Below are 20,131 nucleotides of genomic sequence, written 5' to 3' on the forward strand. Positions count from 1 at the left end.
AAAAGTAAAATAACAAAAGACAATCCCTACGTGAAGCCTTCCAATAATAGAAAACTAAATCGATACAGTAGGTCAAGAAGCAAAAAAAATATTTTATAAAACCTCGACTAAGATTCTGTGCATATATTTATCGAGAACCTTACAGTCAACATACAAGCAAATGGACATTCACTATTATAGAGTAATAGCGTCCATATTCTGAATTATTATTTTATAATACAGAAATCCTCATGCAAGCTGAAAATAAAATGTCTTTTAGAAATTGTAGAAAAGTCTGAGAGGGTTATTTTAGGACCAACTTCTTAAATCAAATTTTTAAAACCCTTAAAATCCTACTTTAAAAATCTTCTGCAAAACTGCAAACAATCAAAATGAACTTTTTGGTAGAAACTGTTAAAGGCTATTATGGTCTTTAGTGTAGATTTTTTTTGTTAGAAGCTGGGTTTTATAACAAAAATTTTATACTTAATATCTAAAGCCCTTCTACTGACTTTTAGCTAGTGTATTTTGCCCATTTTTAGACTACGTAGGCTCTATTTTTTAGAAGCCTTAGTTTAGTTGTTGTGTAAAAGTTAGGGGCCACCCGCTGGGTACGGGATTGAGCGTAGGGCAAGGACAGTGGCAGATAATAAAAGTATTTAATCATGTGATGTTAGTGTGCATTTGATATTATAGAATATGTGTTAAGGGTATTATATGTCCAAATAAAAGTTTTAAAAACAAAGATTAGAATCAAACAATGTTTCAAGCAGTGTGTAGTGTGTAGTGCACCTTAAATTTAACATCCCTCTTAAATCAAAATTGAGAGAGTCAGAGATGTTCAACCTTCCTCTAAATTTACAGGGGGTGTTGTGCCTTTTTTAACTTAAAACCCCCCTTGGCTGTTTTAGGAGGGGGGGGGGGGGTGTAGGGGTGTAGAATATTGTCAAGGGGAGTGGAAACATATTTGTATCAACCTCTCTTAATTTTCCATGTATACTTCTCCCTTCTGCACTCTTTAGGTTTAAATCTTGATTAAACACAACACATATATTACATGGTTCAAATCGATTTAAATCTGTGGATGTTTGTACCTGTTCCTTGGCTGTGGGTCTTAACAGTAGAGAAAAGGCTCTCCAAACATTATGTAACAAAGGGAAAATCATGGAATCAATAAAATAGAATATAAGCTAATATTTAGTATTCTTATCATATTATAACGATCATGCAATTTTTGAGAAAGACTAAACTACACAACTTTTGTGGAACCTAGTAAAAGTGTCTGACTGAGATAATGACGTCAAAAAAATTAACCAATGAGAGCCCAGAATACAATGTAATTGACCAATGGTAAAATTATAGTTGCCTCTTATTGGTTAATTTTTTTGACGTCATAATCTGAGTCAGACGCTTTTACTAGGTTCCTTTTCCCTTTATATGACGTCATATAGGAATCGTCTTTCTCAAAAGTGACACAAAAGTTATTTAGTTTAGTCTTTCTCAATTTTTTTAAGTATAGCTTCGAACCGATTAATATCCACTGGGTTAGAACCGGTTCTCGGCCATACTGAAAAATGATGTACAGAATCGCAATACAGACAATTTTCCACGAATATTGAAATAAAGATTATAAAATAAATACCAGGTTTGTTAGCCCGAGCATTTAATCCCCAAATGTTGACAAAACTGTACGATTTTTCATTTTAATATCCTCGGAAAACTGTCCATAATACTATGCAATAAACAACTATTCCAGCTTTTGACACCAATTTTTTATGATAAATTTGTCTTATTGGTTTTCAAAATTGAACTTGATTTCTGATAAGTTGATCTATGGGGAAGATTAGCGTATTATTAATTACATAAAATTTTAGCAATTTTACAACATATTAACTTTGGAGTTTAAACCATTGTCCCCTATTTATAAATAGTCATTTGTCTTGCTTGTTGAGCTAGGCTTTTATGAATGATGTAATCCTTGTTTTATATAAATTACTATATGTTATTTTCTACCTATTTTTTTCTATGTAAAAGAACATTTTTATCTTATCCTTTGATACATTGAAAAGGGGTAGAGTAAAACCCAAAATTGTATTGGGGTAAAGATGTCAAGGTGTTTTTAAGGCTAGGGGGCTATGTATTGCAGTTGGGTACAATGAAAGGTAAATAAATTATACAATTTTTCATTGCTAAAAAATTGTAAATTTTTAATCAAAACGACTATTTAAATTTTATTTTCTCACGAATAATTTTAAGTTATAGCATTTTTATTTAGGAAAGATAATGTATGCTGAAATTTACCTATTCCTTTAGCCTGATACATTGCATCTTTGCCCCAGAGCCAAACTTTGTAAAGCTAGGGACTTTTGCTGCATGGTATGCGGACAATCTGTTATAGACATAGTTAGGATAGACCAATCTTTGTATAGCTAGGGCCTATAGATGCATGGCATGAGGACACTCTGTTACAGACATAGTTAGGATAGACCAATCTTTGTATAGCTAGGGCCTATAGGTGCATGGTATGAGGACACTCTGTTACAGACATAGTTAGGATAGACCAATCTTTGTATAGCTAGGGCCTATAGGTGCATGGTATGAGGACAATCTGTTATAGACAAAGTTAGGATAGACTAATCTTTGTATAGCTAGGATCTATAAGTGCATGGTATGAGGACAATCTGTTACAGACAAAGTGAGGATAGACCAATCTTTGTATAGCTAGAACCTATAGGTGAATGATATGAGGACAATCTGTTATAGACATAGTTAGGATAGACCAATCTTTGTATAGCTAGGACCTATAGGTGCATGTTATGAGGACAATCTGTTATAGACATAGTTAGGATAGACCAATCTTTGTATAGCTAGGGCCTATAGGTGCATGGTATGAGGACAATCTGTTATAGACATAGTTAGGATAGACCAATCTTTGTATAGCTAGGACCTATAGGTGCATGGTATTAGGACAATCTGTTATAGACATAGTTAGGATAGACCAATCTTTGTACAGCTAGGACCTATAGGTGCATGGTATTAGGACAATCTGTTACAGACATAGTTAGGATAGACCAATCTTTGTAAAGCTAGGGCCTATAGGTGCATGGTATTAGGACAATCTGTTACAGACATAGTTAGGATAGACCAATCTTTGTATAGCTAGGACCTATAGGTGCATGGTATTAGGACAATCTGTTATAGACATAGTTAGGATAGACCAATCTTTGTATAGCTAGGACCTATAGGTGCATGGTATTAGGACAATCTGTTATAGACATAGTTAGGATAGTACAACCTTTGTATAGCTAGGACCTATAGGTGCATAGTATGAGGACAATCTGTTACAGACATAGTTAGGATAGACCAATCTTTGTATAGCTAGGACCTATAGGTGCATAGTATGAGGACAATCTGTTACAGACAAAGTTAGGATAGACCAATCTTGTATAGCTAGGGCCTATAGGTGTATGGTATGAGGACAATCTGTTATAGACATAGTTAGGATAGACCAATCTTTATATAGCTAGGACCTATAGGTGCATGGTATGAGGACAATCTGTTATAGACATAGTTAGGATAGACCAATCTTTATATAGCTAGGGCCTATAGGTGCATTGTATGAGGACATTCTGTTACAGACAAAGTTAGGATAGACCAATCTTTGTATAGCTAAGGCCTATAGGTGCATGGTATGGGGACAATCTGTTACAGACAAAGTTAGGATAGACCAATCTTTGTATAGCTAGGACCTATAGGTGCATGGTATGAAGACAATCTGTTACAGACAAAGTTAAGATAGACCAATCTTTGTATAGCTAGAACCTATAGGTGCATGGTATGAGGACAATCTGTTACAGACAAAGTTAGGATAGACCAATCTTTGTATAGCTAGGACCTATAGGTGCATGGCATAAGGACAATCTGTTACAGACATAGTTAGGATAGACCAATCTTTGTACAGCTAGGACCTATAGGTGCATGGTATTAGGACAATCTGTTACAGACATAGTTAGGATAGACCAATCTTTGTATTGGTAGGGACTATAGATGCATGGTATGAGGACAATCTGTTACAGACAAAGTTAGGATAGACCAATCTTTGTACAGCTAGGACCTATAGGTGCATGGTATGAGGACAATCTGTTACAGACATAGTTAGGATAGACCAATCTTTGTACAGCTAGGACCTATAGGTGCATGGTATGAGGACAATCTGTTACAGACATAGTTAGGATAGACCAATCTTTGTACAGCTAGGACCTATAGGTGCATGGTATTAGGACAATCTGTTACAGACATAGTTAGGATAGACCAATATTGTATAGCTAGGACCTATAGGTGCATGGTATGAGGACAATCTGTTATAGACAAAGTTAGGATAGACCAATCTTTGTACAGCTAGGACCTATTATTCTATAGTAGGGGTAATTTTGTTCATTATCATCAACTTATCTTCCATTGTAATATCCCTTAAGATCCATCCCTGTTGATGACAAAGGTTAACTCATTGCCAGGATATCATATAACAATGCTGTAACAATCTTAGGATCAACTGATCAAGTCTGGAATAAGAAATGAGGTATTTTTAATAACTTAAAGGCTGCTAAAGGCCAAACAGCTGGTCGCACAGCATAAGGATTAACACAGCAAGGCCACCTTTTATTCTATAGCCGCTAAATCTCAATTATGCACAACAAGCTCGCAGCGCAAGTAAAATGGCATAAAAGATAGATTTATCCTGTTCCATTTAATACGGACAATTATGTATAAATGCCGATTAAAAAATTTAAATACGTAAAGACAGTGACCAACATACAAGACTATATACATTGCAGCTTCATTTCTATAAAGCAATTACAAATGTAAATATTTGATATTTGAGCTTTTTTGCAGTTTTTGTATTTAGATTAGTAGTAAATGGTGAAACTTATTAGTCTAGACAAATTGCTAGGTTTTTTTTACTGATGTAGTCACTGCACTCTATAATTTACATCTGTAAGTTTGTAGGTGAGTCTGTAAGTTTGTAAGCGCATATTCATAATGAAAATTCATATTTTTCAACGATTTTTTAGAGATGATAATTAAATTGATTTCAATGCGTCAGAGATATTTCAAACTTTTTAGTTACAAATATAAAATCATCAAAACTAAAAAAAAACTAAAAAAACGTATGCTAAAACTTGTGATAAGGCTACACTTAACACTACTTTTTTATGAACACAGATAGACAGATATGGAGACAGATAGATTTACAAAAAGACAGATGTAAAGACAGACAGACAGATAAATAGAGATATACAAAGAGACAGACATAAAGACAGATAGATAGAAAAATATACAAATTTACAGACATAAAGACAAACGTAGTATTTCTAAACAAAATGAATGCTTAAGATCAGCAATTATTTCTTTTGTAGTCTCACTAAACAGGGCTCGGCAACTGTCCATTTTTAGAGCAGCTAGGCTGCAGGGTTTTGATTTAAAGAGCAGCTCGTATAGAACTTTAAATAAATGACTTCGAATATTTAACAGTTAGTTGTGATTAGCAGTCATATTGGTGATTTTAAATTTTTCAAAAACTTTGATAAATTTGCTGCTTCTTGCTGCTACTGCTGTCGAGCCCTATACATCAACATTTTGGGGGAAGGGGCTAGAGAATTTGTTTTGTCTTAGTTTTTGTAAAAGTAAAGATAAGCATAACAGATTCTTAAACTTTCACACATTGTCTCATTACCTTATTTCATCATTCACTAAAAAATGAGGGAATATTTTTAAAGAGACAAATTGAATAAATTATCTCGAATTTGTGTAAATATAATCATATAATTTTATTATTTTACAAGAAAATATGAAAAGGGCAAAATATTTAAATTTGATTCCAAACAGTTCAAATGAAATAAAATCCTTACAATAAAGTGGGTGTCTGTATGTTATTATTTTTTTGTTTGTTTATACCAAAGGATCTCACTAACCGCTAAACCGATATGGTTCTCCTTTACAGGGTAGCTTCTCTAGGTAGGGTAGGTACTGGGAAGGTTTATAACTATTTTGGAAATGTGTAATACCCCCCCCCCAAAAAAAATAGGGTGGAATTTAACTTTTTCTTTTTGTCCCTAAAACTATAGGGGGTCAAATTAAATTCACCATTACCTAAAGTGCCTCTAGAAGCTTCTAGATAAGAGAGATAGAAAGTAAAAGTTAAAAGAATGAAAAATAAAGGCGTTGGAAGGAGAAGGGAAGGAGAATTCTAGGGGGCCTGAAGTGATGGGAAGTGGTAAAAAGTGACAGGCTGACACAAACATTTATAGAATAGCTTCGCTACTAAAAGAACAATATAAGTAAATGACAGAAGCGTCATATCTATTTCAATTGTAATATTTCCATGACTCGAGCATTGTTGTAAGTAAATTACGTATAAGTATTCAATTTATTAGAAGGCCAGCCGTCATTTGCTATCATTAAACAATTCTAAATGAGAATTTGTTAGTCATAACTCTTTTGACAACAAGGGTGACAATGTCCAAGGAGCTTTCTTAACATAATTTTTAAATCATAATACGGCGAAGGGATATGACATTATGAAGATTAAAGGAGCCTAAACCCACCGAAGACTGAAATCCTATTATATAAAGCAATAAGGTTTTTTTTCTGAAGTGAAGGTTCAACCTCCTAATAAAAAATAATTCTCACCAAAACTTTTCAAAACTAAAATTCAAAGGGAGGGGGGGGGGGAGTTGCCCTTGAGACTTCTATGGCCGCTAGTTTAAAAAATAAGTATCTTTGGACCTCCATGAAGGTTCTCTAAAATAGAGAACTCAACCTTTTCAGTGGTTAGCGAGATCTTAACAAACGAACAAACATGAAGCGCTATACTTTTTATATTAAACATTAAGTATAACATATTAGAATTCTTAAATGATATTCAAAAACTTATTTCCAGACATACCCTAATTATAGAGAATATTCGCTCTTATGAACGCTGAAAGGGGAATGTCCATCTAGATTTCTAAGATTTCATTAGCGCATATTTCAATGCTGATAATTCTTTTTTTCTTCCCTTGGGAGAAATGGGTTAAAATGTTTGACAATTATAGAGTAAATGTGTGCATGTCCTATCGATTTCAAACATTGTACAGAGATACTAATGTAACAGTTAGTTAATATAATATGTGGCAACCTATCTATAATTTTAAAATCGAACCTTTATTCCGCACATCCATATCAGACTATTTTCTTTTTATAGAATACTATACTAATTTTTTTATAATGATTAATCCATCATGAAAAAGGTATAATAAATTTAAAATTTAAAGGTTTTTTTTATCCAGGGATGGAGAATACTATGATAGTTTAATTAAACTTCACCCTTATTCTTCTGCGTAGTTTAATTATGCTTCACCCCTATTTTTCTTTTTAGAATTTAGCTCTTAGTAGTAGCCTGCAAACATAGGGGAAAGAAAATGGTGAAAATTAGTTTTAATATCATTGACCTCTCCCTCCCTCCCATAATCCCTGCCAATAAGATAAAATCTGTGTGACAAAAATGTAAGGGAGGGAGGGGACATTGGGCTGTTTATTACACTAGTACCTAAAGTTTTACTGTATCGTTTTCTTCTTTGTTGGCTGAACAACTTTGAAGACTTTTACTGAATTTTATTGGTTGGTTCATTAAGTTAAGTTTCTAAACGTTTCAACTACTAAATGTAATCTACAGAAGGGGTAATTTTGTGTATGTTTAATTGAGGATGTACATCAACCATTGTCTTATCCCTTTTAATCCCTGCAAAAATATATTGGCTTTCCAAGCTATTTCCTTTAATTCATTAAATATCTTTAATCTTAATGATTGCAAAGAGACAACAGCTTGGGTCATAAACCAAATCCTTTAAAATCCTTCAAAAATTCATTTTTTTGTTATGGCTTTTTTAGCATTGAAACTAAACTTAATTATTCAAAAAGTATAGTTTTACAATATATGAGTTACTGTGGTTTATGGCGACTTTTTGAAGTTAATAATAATGACCATAGCAGACGCATTTAATTATTGCTATAGACTGATGTTCTAAATGGACTTGCGGGATACCTAGTAATATTTTCTAAGTCGTACCTAACTGTTACAGGAATGATCATGCAAAGTTTAAAATCGATAAGACAATTCTATTATGTCTAAATTAATAATAAATTAATAAGAGCTATCATTGGATGACATACAAACAGACCCTAATTATTAAAAATCTTTTGTTTTTTAAATATAAAATTTAAAAACCTTAAACTCTGGAATGTTGCTTGGGCTATTAAATATCTTTAATTCTAATGATCGCAGGCGATGGGAATAAGATAATATTCCCTGTACACAGTGGGGAGGGGACATAGCACTGTAAATTATACTGATTTTCAAAGTTTCATAAACTGGTTCTTTTATGCGTCGGGTTAACAAATTTGGGCACTTTGGTTACTAATAGTAGTTCTAAAACTTTACAACCATTAATTCTAACCTACACAGGGGTCATTTTGTATACCAGCATTGGGGATGCACATCAATTTATCGTCATGTCGCTAAAGATCCCTGTCTTTGCAACATATTTAATAGCTTTCCCTCACTATATAAATTACACATTTTCCATGTGGTGAAATAAAATAAGGATAATAATGTCCATAAGTAACGCAGCAATAACAAAATGAATAAAATATATGTAAAAGCAATTTTCGGCCGGCATTGTTAATAAATCACTGATATTGACTTTTTGGATTGATATCGAATTCTTATGGATTACAATGATGTACATACCCAATTATGATAACAAAAATTACACCGTCCAAAGGTTAGAATTATTGAAAAGTTCCTATTCTTTGTTTGAACCGACCATTTAATCTATAATACAAAGTAGAACGATGTCTGTCTGTTTGTCTATTTGTTTGTAGCGAAGGATCTCGCTAACCGCTGAACCGATAGGGTTCTCCATTACAGGGTAGCTTCTCATAGGTCCCGGAAAGGTTTTTAACTATTTTCTTGGGGGATGGGATACCCCGAACCCCCCCCCCCAAAAAAAAAAAAAAAAAATTCTTTTTAAAACTAAAATTTAAATAGTGGGGTCGACTACCCCCCCGGGCCGGCCCCCCCCCCGCCCCCCCCCCCTAAAAAAAATTCCCCTCCCCCAAAGAAAATTTTTTTTTAGATTTTTAAAAAAAAATCTAAATTACGAAAAATTGGTTTGAAAAAACCTCTGAATATTTCCACCATTCAAGACATCAAATCCCCCGGTAAAACTCGTGCACGCCACAATTCTTTGATCACTATTATGATTCTAATGTCCCCTCCCTCCCTGAAAATAATAAGTTCTTTAGCCATTTTTGGTTACGTTTTAATTTCTATAGACGCATACGGACGTGCTATGGACTAATTTATAAAAAAGTTTCTTCTTTTTTTAGTATAAACGAAAGGTTTTAATTTAGTAAAAATAAGTTAAATTTATTTAAATTCAGGTCTGACCAAAATAGAAGCACTTAAGGTTGAACCCTAACTTGAACCTAACTACAACAGGATAGTGGGGGGGGGGGGGATTAGGACCAGTAGTTGAACTTGCAACCACAAAACGGCAAATATCCAACATCCGTTGTGTGTCTGTATTACCGGCATGGCATACCAACCACTATTACTGCAGGCTCTTATTATTAGTACCCATTGTAACTATACAATGTGTATGTGAATTCACCACCCTTGGATAGGGACAGATTTTCTAACATTTAAAAATAAATCGAATTAATAATTGTTTATTATAAATCAGGGATCTAAAGAGAAAAGCTAATGCACGACATATCAAAATACATCACTAACGAAAATGAATTATGTTAATCATAGATTGAAACGTTTAGACTAAGACACTGATATTTTAAAACCAACTAAATAAAATCTAATAGAAGTACTTAAAGTTTTTGAGCCAACATATTCGATAACGTGGTGTTATTTCCAGTCCAATGACCCCTCTCTACATGTGAAAAATTAATCTTTCTATTTAGAGTACTTTAATAGAAAATGAGTCAAAATCAATCTTTGAAATTCAAAAATTTTAAGTAATTATGTGTTTAAATTCTTTAAATCCGTTTGAGTTAAGTTTGAATGCTAGAAATTGACAACAAAAAAAAAGATAGGTTAATATGCACGCACACAAATATCATATTATTAAGATGGATCAAAATCTCTGAATATTAGTCCCTATTAATGTGTGCATGTGCGACGTATGACCCTGAATTTTGTAGACATGAAACTTTAGGGGGGTTGGATTATCTTGTGTGTGGGGGGGGGGGGGGGAGAAATTCCTGCGGGAAAATATTGTTGAATTCTGGCTTCAAGAGCTACACACACACACACACACACACACATCAGATACTGGATGCAAGAGGGGTTACAAAAAAATAAATATTTATATTATATATATTTTAATGGCTATGTAGAAATGGAGGGGACATTTGACTGTTGGTTACACTGGTACCCAAAGTTTTTTAATCATGTTATCTTATTCGTTGGTTTAAAACTTTTTCTCGTATTCATTTGAATCCGGTGGATAGGAACCGGTTCTTATCCATACGAAAAAACTATGTCTGGCATCGTATTATATCCAGCTTTCTACGAATATAAAAATGTACAATCATAAGATTAAAACTAGTTTTTTTAGCCGGTGCCTTCGGCACCTCGGGGCTAAAAACTAGTTTTAATCTCATAATTGTACATTCTATATCCGCGGAAAGCTGTTTATAATACGATGCGAGAAATAACTATTATTGATTTGATTGTGATTTCTTCCAAACTATAGTAGTGTCTAAAACTTTTTAAACAAAAATTTTAATGGTAATCTTGTTCAAGATCATAGTAGATGTATTTCAATTCATCGACTATTGTGTTATCCTTTATGAGTTTACTTCCCTCACTGACTGACCGAATGAATCTTGAGATAACTGCTTCCAACAGAAAACTAGTGAAAACCTTTATTACAATGGTTTGTGGCACCATTTTTCCACCACTAAGCACTGTAACAGGCAGCCAATTTCTCGTGGTTCGTGCCCATGTAACTAACAAGGACAATTATATCCATAAGTAGCGAAGAAATAACAACAAGATAACAATAATCAAGATTTTAAAATAACAGTAAAGTATATTTTACAAGAATACAGGTTATTTTTTTTTTGGAATGTTTTAATATTGTTTTGAAAATATTGGAATAAGAATTGATATTATAAATGTCATATTCGTTAATCGATTTTTTATTACTTGAATCAACACCATACTTTTATGTACTCTGATAAAGTAATACTCGCAGCTGGATAAAATAACGATTCGCCCGATCAACCCCTTTTACCTCATCCCCTCCCCTCCTACTGGATGATTTAACTGACCAAAAAATGCGGTCGATATTAGCAAGCTAAATTGATGACAAATATTCCCCTGTCATTATACCCTCGTATATCCTACATTCATTTATTAGTTAGTTAGCTAAAAATACTTAATTGTTGCAAAATACTTAATTAAGCCGGAGTAACTAACGGACAGATATTAATAAAAGGGTAACTTTGCGACAAAAAATGCCGCGTTATTATCAGCACAAACACAATGTATATGCTTAAGTTTACATACTCAACTCATTTTATGCCTATTTAAAGTGTAAAATTGCCTTTTTTCTAAACTTAATTACAAAACACTTTGTGGTATAGTGTCTTTATAAAATTTCTAATATTAAATTATTTATTTGCGGTTTTGAAAATTATTTAATGATTGAAAAAAAAGCTTCTAAGTAGATCTTTTTTTCTCTACTTCTTTATTGGAAGTGTAGGACTCATCACACACAGAAAATTAAAGTGAAAAAAAAGGGAGCAAGAGCTAGCTATATGTAACTTTCCCTCGAAAGGCAAAGACCCGGTTCAGGTTTTAGCCGATAGCTGGTAAAGAAAATAAAGTTTCTGTAAAAAAAATTTGAAGGTTTTTACAAAAAAACTTATTGATAAAAATAGATTAGACTTATAGTACAATATTTGCTGCCACTTTAATCCTTCAGGTAAAAAACTAACTCAAACAATAAAAATTACACACAAAGGCTTCTAACAACATAATTGAGAAATTAATTTTTGTCTACTATTTAAAAGGTCCTTTATATTTAGGGGAGAAGGTTGACTGGAATATACATCTATGTATACATTCAATCACAGAAACACTTGCAAAACTAAAAAAAGTTTAATGAAAAAGAAAAATGTCAGTAAATTGTCTTTTTTATAATCAACAATGATAGGTACTAAATGTCTAAGCCTTCCTACTCCTAGACAAAATTATTCTTGTTTGAAATGAAATAATTATTGATATAACCAAGAAGCATGAAGTTTTTAAGTACAACTTCAAAATTAGTTTTCTCTTTGTTCAATTAGAAACATAAATGTTAATAAATCCTGATTTAAAAGTAACAGGATGTCTATTTGTTTGTGTGTGTAGCTTATCAAATCGTTAACAGCTGGACTGATATGGTTCTCCTTTAAGTCTTTTCATTAACCTTATTTTAATAAGGTAGGTAAACTATTATCTTTAAAAATTTGCATTTTTCTAACAATGGAAACCACAAAAAAGGAACTTTTAAAGCAAGTATTTATTACTCTTAAGGAACTAACCAAAAACTGATAGTAAAAGATAAACAGGGTTTTTGAATAGAAAAGATTTTTTGCACTTAGATTATTTTCTTTTAGAATGGACAAGAGATAAACATACAAGGACATACAAAATAATCTTTAGGATAACCAAAAAAAAGATCTAAAAGAAAATATCAGACAAAGACACACAGATAAATCAGGGATCTTAAGGGATAAGACAATTGCCGAAAAATTTATGACGATACAAAAAATTAACCCTTTCTGTAGATAAAAATTAGTGGTTGAAACGTTTGGAATGAACCAACCAATCAAATTTCATTAAAAGCCCCCAAAGTTCAGCCAACGAATAAGAAAATCTTATTATTATAAAACTTTGGGTACTAAATAGCCCATTGTCCCCACTATCCCTCGAGAAATAGCATCTGAGACAGACAAACAATTTCTTAAGGACAGGCAAACACTGCTTTGTACAAAGCGAAGGAAAATATGTGAGGCCATTTTCTTCACAAATAAATTACATTTCAAATAATGGCCATAAAATGTTGATTTTCACCAAAAGTAAGATAATACTTTTAGTATTAACTGGCATTTATACTAAACTTAGGTTTGATCAGGTTTGGATTGTACAAAGTACCATTCTCTAAACTCTAAAATTACTCCCTGACAGTACACAATTTTAGTTATAATCAAATAAATTTAGAATTTATACTTTATCTATTTAAAATTCCCTCTTTAAAAAGTAATATATATGTATTTATGCTTGTCCTTTAGATTCTCGTCATCTGTAAAAAGCGTCAGTTTAAAAAAAGGCAATTTAGCACTTTTATTTTCATTAAAAATTGAGGAAAGTGACCGCCGTAAAAATGGTTGGCATATACGCTATACGCTAATATGTATCATATACATAGATAGATAGATAGATGTTTTATTAGCTCGGGAAAGAAAATTGAAAGTACTCCTCATATATATATATAGTTCTCTTTCATTGGGAAAATATTCATTCCCCTTTGTGCGTACGGACGGACGGACGGACAGACGGACCTCTGCTTGCATCCTATCTTTCTCTCTTTTTTCCTTCTTTTTCCATGGTTATATTTCAGGAATAAAGGTACAGACTATTATTATTTATGATAAAATTCGAAATTAAAAAAAACATTTAAAGACCACCAAAAGTCATATTTAACATAAGTGTCTTTTAAGGACGGACGAACTAAAATATCCTTGTTATATAGGAGCCGTTCTAAAGGAAGATTATTTTTTTTTAGATTAAACATTATCTTTAAATGTCTTTATCAAATAAGAGAATCACATTAATCTAAAAAATGATATTTTGAATTATGCTTTATTCATGTTGTTCAATTGTATTTATTTGCCTTTTTGCATTTTGTGTAAGCTATACAATTATCGTATAGATAAGTTAAACTAACAGAAAAAAATCACATTTCAGTTATCTTAATTTCATTTTTGTATTTTCGAATATACTCTACCCTCATCCCGTGTATTCCTGGCAAAACCAGTCTTAAAGCCATCTCCTTGTTGAAGGACTTGCTCGCCCTAAGCTGTGTAGCCCCCTCCCCCCCCCCCCCTACACACTCACATCACAATACCATTTACCATCAACGTAACCTTGAGGAACACGCAACGCACGACGCGCACGCACACAGCGACAAGAAGAACACACGCACACTTAGCCCCCCTTTCCCTCTATATTCCCCCGTTGTATATAATGGAATTGCTTTTCAACCCTCTCTTTCATTTACTTCCCCTTCTTTTTCCTTCCTTACATCCGTCGTCGTTCGTACACAAAATATGTGCGTGTGTCTGTGCGTGTGTGTATACGCTCTTTCGGTTCGACCGTCGCTAAATCTATCTGTTCAAACTTACACCACAGTCGTTGGAATAATGTCCTTGCAAACAGTCTGAGGATGGTGGCTACAAAATCCACAACAACAACGGCCACAGCCGGCCTCGGCGGCCAGCCGCTGGAGGTTAACAACAACGTGAAACAGAGGCATGTAGTCAAGACCTCCAACAACGGTATTAATAATGACAGTGACATAATTAAAGATAACCATGATATTGCTAAGCTGGATATATCAGCTCTAAGTGAGGACATACATAGCAGTGATGGTAATACAACCTCTGCCAGTGATGTTAGTGACAACTATGATCGGACTAGTGAAGAGTCACTAAACGATGATGATCATGATGTTATTGATAGTTCTGACGGCGGAGTTGATCCGTACGCCGACGGCATTGAAGTGACTGGAGTGGAGCAATGGTTGTGCGTCTCCAGGCTGCCTCCAGACCTCACGGAGGCAGATTTCTATGACCTCCTGAGAGAGTTCGGAGGCGTTAAGCATTATTTTCTAGTCTTTTCAGAGGAAACAGGTATGATTAATGTATTCTATCATAAAGAGGGGATGGTTATCAACACCACCACCACCCCCCCCCCCCCTTCAAAAAAATTCTTTTACAAAGGCCCAAGTTTAAAAAAACTCTTATTGCAAATCTGTGACTACCTTTCTGATTATGAAATCGACTTTATGCCAAGTTTTTTTTGTTGATTAAAATATTTTGAATATTGAATATAAATTTTGAATGGTCTTAATTAAGTTGAATAATAAAAAATATAATCACAAACAAACTTAATTAACCGTCATTCATACACATTAATGAAGGTCAAATTTATTTATAGTTATGGTCGTCATAATGACTTTTAAGCCCATGGCTTAATTGACCAATAATAACATCTTTTACGATTCTAAGTAGCAATTTTTACATTGTTTCAATAAGTTTAAAATAAGATAATTAATTTTGTGACTGTCATTGGCCATTTTAAATTAATCTTGTAAATGATTTTAACTAGTAAAGACTTTTTATCTTGGATAAAAGAATAGAATATAATTTAAATCTCTTAACTACCTCATTTTAAAAAGATTTTTATGTCAATTTTATTTTTAATTTTATTATAAAAAAGGTCATGTTGTTGATATATCATTTACAGGGTACGTTGGACTGTATAAAATATTATGTTACCCAAAGTTTAGTAAACACCCCTTCCAACTTTGGGAACTTTTTTTTAATCTTCCGATTGATTGGTTCAAAGCATCAGTGTCCAAACTTTTCAACCCCTAATAATAATCTAAATAAGGCGTAATTCAATTTATCATCATTGGTGTTGTACATCAATTTATTGTGTTTTTGTCTTATTACTCATGATTTCGGTCAGCTATCAACTTTTTTTACTTGGACGATAAATTGATGTACAGCCCCAATTATGACTGACAAAATTGTTAAACTCCTTAGTTAAAAAAGTTGGGGGGGAAATTTTGGACACTGCTGTGCTATTTCTTATTAGTCAATCAAAATTTGATTTAAGTATATAAGCCAACGAATGAGGAAATGTGTTTGTAGTCAGAAGTGAGTTAAAATTAACCTCCATTGACCGTATCATGTCTCCCTGCCTATAATGGCAAATGAAATGATATATATTACAATGAAATGGACATTTTGGCCTTCTTTACCATTTATAGAAATAATCCATTTACTGGATTGCAATGGTCAAATGAAATGGAATTTATCCATATAGAAAAAAACGTGCACCATCAAAGAATTTAATTCGGTTGTAAAAAAAAAGAATTGCACTTTGAACGGATTTTCAACGTTTTTAATCGATTTTAATCATGAATGTATTCATAGTATTTTCCAATATACCTATCCCCTTTTGGGATTAGAAAAAGTATATCTTAAAGTTTATTTTATTAAATATATTATTTTCACTCATGTGACCCAGTAGACCAAGAATGTACGTTTATGTTTAAAAAGTACAAGGGCAAATAACCACTAAAATACTGTCTTTTAAAGTAGAATTCACATGGTCATTGTACATGTTAGAAAAAAAATATTTGTAAAACTGTACTGTATAAAATTGGATCCTTAATTATCCTAATATCAACATTTACCTAATTTTTATCGACATTTGAAAAACATTTAGGTCGACTTCTTGAATCATATATCTAATACTAAAAACAACTTTAATTATCTTTACTATATTTGTAACATATATACATCTGTAGATATAAAATTAAGTTCTTTTTTGCTATTGAACTACCCCTGTTGCTAAAATAGCAAATGAGATAAAATGAAAGATTACTTAACCATGGATAATTTTCATTAACATTCTTTAGAAGTTTTTTCTCTCTTGCCATCTGAAGAAATTCCATAAGCCAATGTCAAAAACTAAAAACCTGTATTTCCTTTATTTTAAAGATTATTATATGATTTTCTTTATATCGTGCATGGACCACAAACTAATTTTAAAAAAATGTATTTAGATGGGTTAGGTTAGTATAGAATTAGAAGAGTCCCATGTGTATAGTACCCAGTTGGAATAGGACACCGAAGGGTAAAGCTCCCCAAATGGACTAGAGGCATATAACTTAACGTATCAAATAAAATAAATTAAACATCTAGGCCATATGTTATTCAAGAATTAATAAAGCGTGATTAAAAGATGGTGGTTATTGAGTTCAGTGATTTAATTAAGTATTTATAGGATTCAGGGAGTAAGGGAGGGGACAATGGATCGAATATTCAATCTTTAGGAGTCTCAGACTTTGGGGACTGGCTTAAAGGGAATGTGCAAGAATTTAGCAGTTTCTGACTGAGTTTGGGGACTTGCGCAAGAAATGCCATTACTCGCTATGTTAGTTTTGAATATATATAGTTTTGCAGACAGAGAGTAGTTCAAATATAAATACACGGCCCCCCTCCCATACAATATTTCACTCCCTTCATCCCCACCTCCTTTTTAAAAGTAGACTAGAAAGGGAAATGGAGAAGGAGGTGGGGGAAATAAACAGGATAAAAAGGGGCAGGAAGGTGTGTGGGTCATATACTTGCCCATCCAGCTACACGCCTGCCTGCCCCTTTTTTCCATATTCATATCACTTGCCCCCAAATCTCTTTTCTCTTTCCCTGTCATCTGAAGAGATCCAGGGAGATATTTCTAGTAATTAATTACAGAATGGTTATGTCAGTCTGTAATACTGGTAATCTTATTTTCAAACGATTGCTTTTTTTCTTGGAACTTTTTTCTTAGTTTATGGTTTTCTAGATTTAATCAACAATCACTTTACAATTTCCACCATATTTTCGGGATTATTCTGGTTTTCATTGCCTTTCTTCAAAAACTCTTAAATTAAATTAATTGCCCATTGTCCCCTCCCTTACTCCCTGTATAGGATTGCATTATAAAAATCTAACCTGCTTTACAAAAACCAATTTTATTTGTGGTTTGAGCTATTAATTTAGCAGGTTAATAAAAATGTCATCAGCACATAAGGTGGAGAAGATAAATGAATTATAACATAGAAAAAAAACAAGTATGATTAAATGCAAAAGTATTCCCATTTCCACCTAATAATTAACATTATTTGTCGCATCATACCAAAGACGTTAAAAATAGTACCTTCCGGCTTTCTTTGTTCGGCACAAGACATTGAAAAGTGTGAGTGTGTGCCTTAGCCCCAATAACAGTCGCAACTCATTACCATGCACAGTGAGATCTCCAGACAAAGATCGTGAATCAAAGGGTTGGTTGTCTGCTAAGACATAAGGATTTATAAGGGGAAAAGAATGATAAAGAAATTAAGAGGTTGGGTAAAAAAAGTGAAAAAGGAAAATAATAAACAACAACAGTCACTGACTGTATTACAAACAAACAAGAGTTTATAGTAGAGTAGCTGTGCTCCTATCAAATGATGTTGCAAAAATGATTTCAATTATTTCTGATTCATCAACTTTTGGCCTTTTATATCTTTTATATCAGGCGTGTTTAACCGTTCACAAGTTCTTTTCAACAAATTTCGCAAGCGCTTCTCCACTAATAGGAAACAAATTGCAGGGTTTTTGCCACAAGTGATTGGAGTTATAAGATACAGCAATCAATGTTAAGCTTGATATTTAATGGTTATAGTTTTTTTTCAGCAATGATTAAAATTTTATTAGAGGAATTATAATGTTTGTGGATAAAAATGTCTTTCAGGGTACCTTTATTAAATTTTGATTGGTTGCTTTAAAACTAGAAATGTCCAAAGTTTTCAATCAATAATTTTAATTTACAGAAGGGGTATATTTGTTCATTATCATTGGGTTGGGGATGAATCAATTTATCGTCCAATGTCTTATCCCTTAAGATCCCTGCTTATCGAGCTATGTTAATACATATATGAATATTGTATATTGATAAGTCTTAGCCTAAAACGCCCTTTATTGTAAGTATTATTATCCCCTTTGTCTGCAAAATGTCAATGCAAATCGCCTCTATTCATTTATTGAGGGTATCACAAATTTTATTCTAATAGTTATTTATCGCATCGTATTATAGACAGCTTTCCGCGGATATTGAAATGAAAAATTATAAGATTAAAACCAGTTTTGTTAGCCTCAAGTGGCCGAAGGCTAAAAACAATTACTAATTTTAAGATTTTTTTAATATTCGTGAAAGGTTGTTTGTATTACGATACTATACACGATTTTTCAGTATAGCTGAGAATCAGTTCTAATCCGCAGATATCAATCGGTTAGTTGGTATCTAAATCAAGTGATTTATTTACAATACCTGCAAATTTTTTTTTAACAATTCTAAACATAGATACACCATTATATTTTCCATATATTGTTTTTATTTGCGAAGCTACCCTAAAATCTTAATACTTATGTATCCAAAAATTAATAGCTGGTATGTAAATAATTTTCCTGAACAAAAATGACACCCATAGCGTAGGTTATAAAATAAAATAAAAAAAATTGTCTTGTATTGAATAACCTTTGGTGTATGCATTAAGTAAACAAACAAAGCCAAATAAAGAACAATTAATTTATGTAAACCATTAGCAACACAAGCTAAATTCTGCAAAATAGTACGTATGTTTGTATGTGTGTGCCCATTAAGCTTTAGCAAACGGGTGCAGTGGACGAAATAATCAACAATTTGCATGAAAGTTGGGGTTCTGAAAGGCAGTATTTAGGCTATTTGGCGGATCATGCGTAATTCCTACCGCTCATGAGAGACATTAGCCCAAGAAAAAGAAAAAAACAGTTTTCTTTACTTTTTTCATGTATGACTAATTTAATTGTGTATAAGTTTAATTATAGAAAGACTTCACTCCAAAAGTTCATGCACTGTTGGAGTATTAATGTCCTCTTGTATTCTGGGATCAAATGAACAAACAACAATCCCTTATTTTTAAGACAACAAAAAGGTATTGTTTACATAGGTAATGACCACTTCAAACATGTTGTTGTATCTGCTTTTTGCATTATAGTGGTATTGCTTAGAGAGGGAACATTGGGGCTGTTTATTATACTAGTCCCCAAAGTTTTTTAAAGACAAATTTTATCCGTTGGCTTAACAACTTTTGAAACTTTCATTGCATATGATTGGTTGGTTCATTAAGTTTAGTGTCCAAACGTTTCAACCACCAATTGTTTTATAAAGAAGGAGTAATTTAGTACATCA

At 32.8% G+C, this 20,131-nt stretch overlaps 1 protein-coding gene across 1 annotated transcript in view; it reads left to right on the forward strand.

The window, feature by feature from the left end:
- The first annotated feature begins 14,482 nt into the window (after positions 1 to 14,482).
- The window catches only part of LOC145321122 (uncharacterized), a 73,130-nt gene continuing 67,481 nt past the window's right edge, over positions 14,483 to 20,131 (forward strand). Inside the window, exon 1 of the mRNA XM_080162855.1 lies at positions 14,483 to 14,997. Within this exon, the coding sequence (XP_080018981.1) occupies positions 14,532 to 14,997 (466 nt within the window). The 5' untranslated portion in view covers positions 14,483 to 14,531. The remainder of the gene's footprint in view (positions 14,998 to 20,131) is intronic.

Source organism: Acartia tonsa, chromosome 1 (assembly GCF_053477335.1).
Source record: "Acartia tonsa isolate MP-2025a chromosome 1, ASM5347733v1, whole genome shotgun sequence".
Lineage (NCBI taxonomy): Eukaryota > Metazoa > Arthropoda > Copepoda > Calanoida > Acartiidae > Acartia > Acartia tonsa.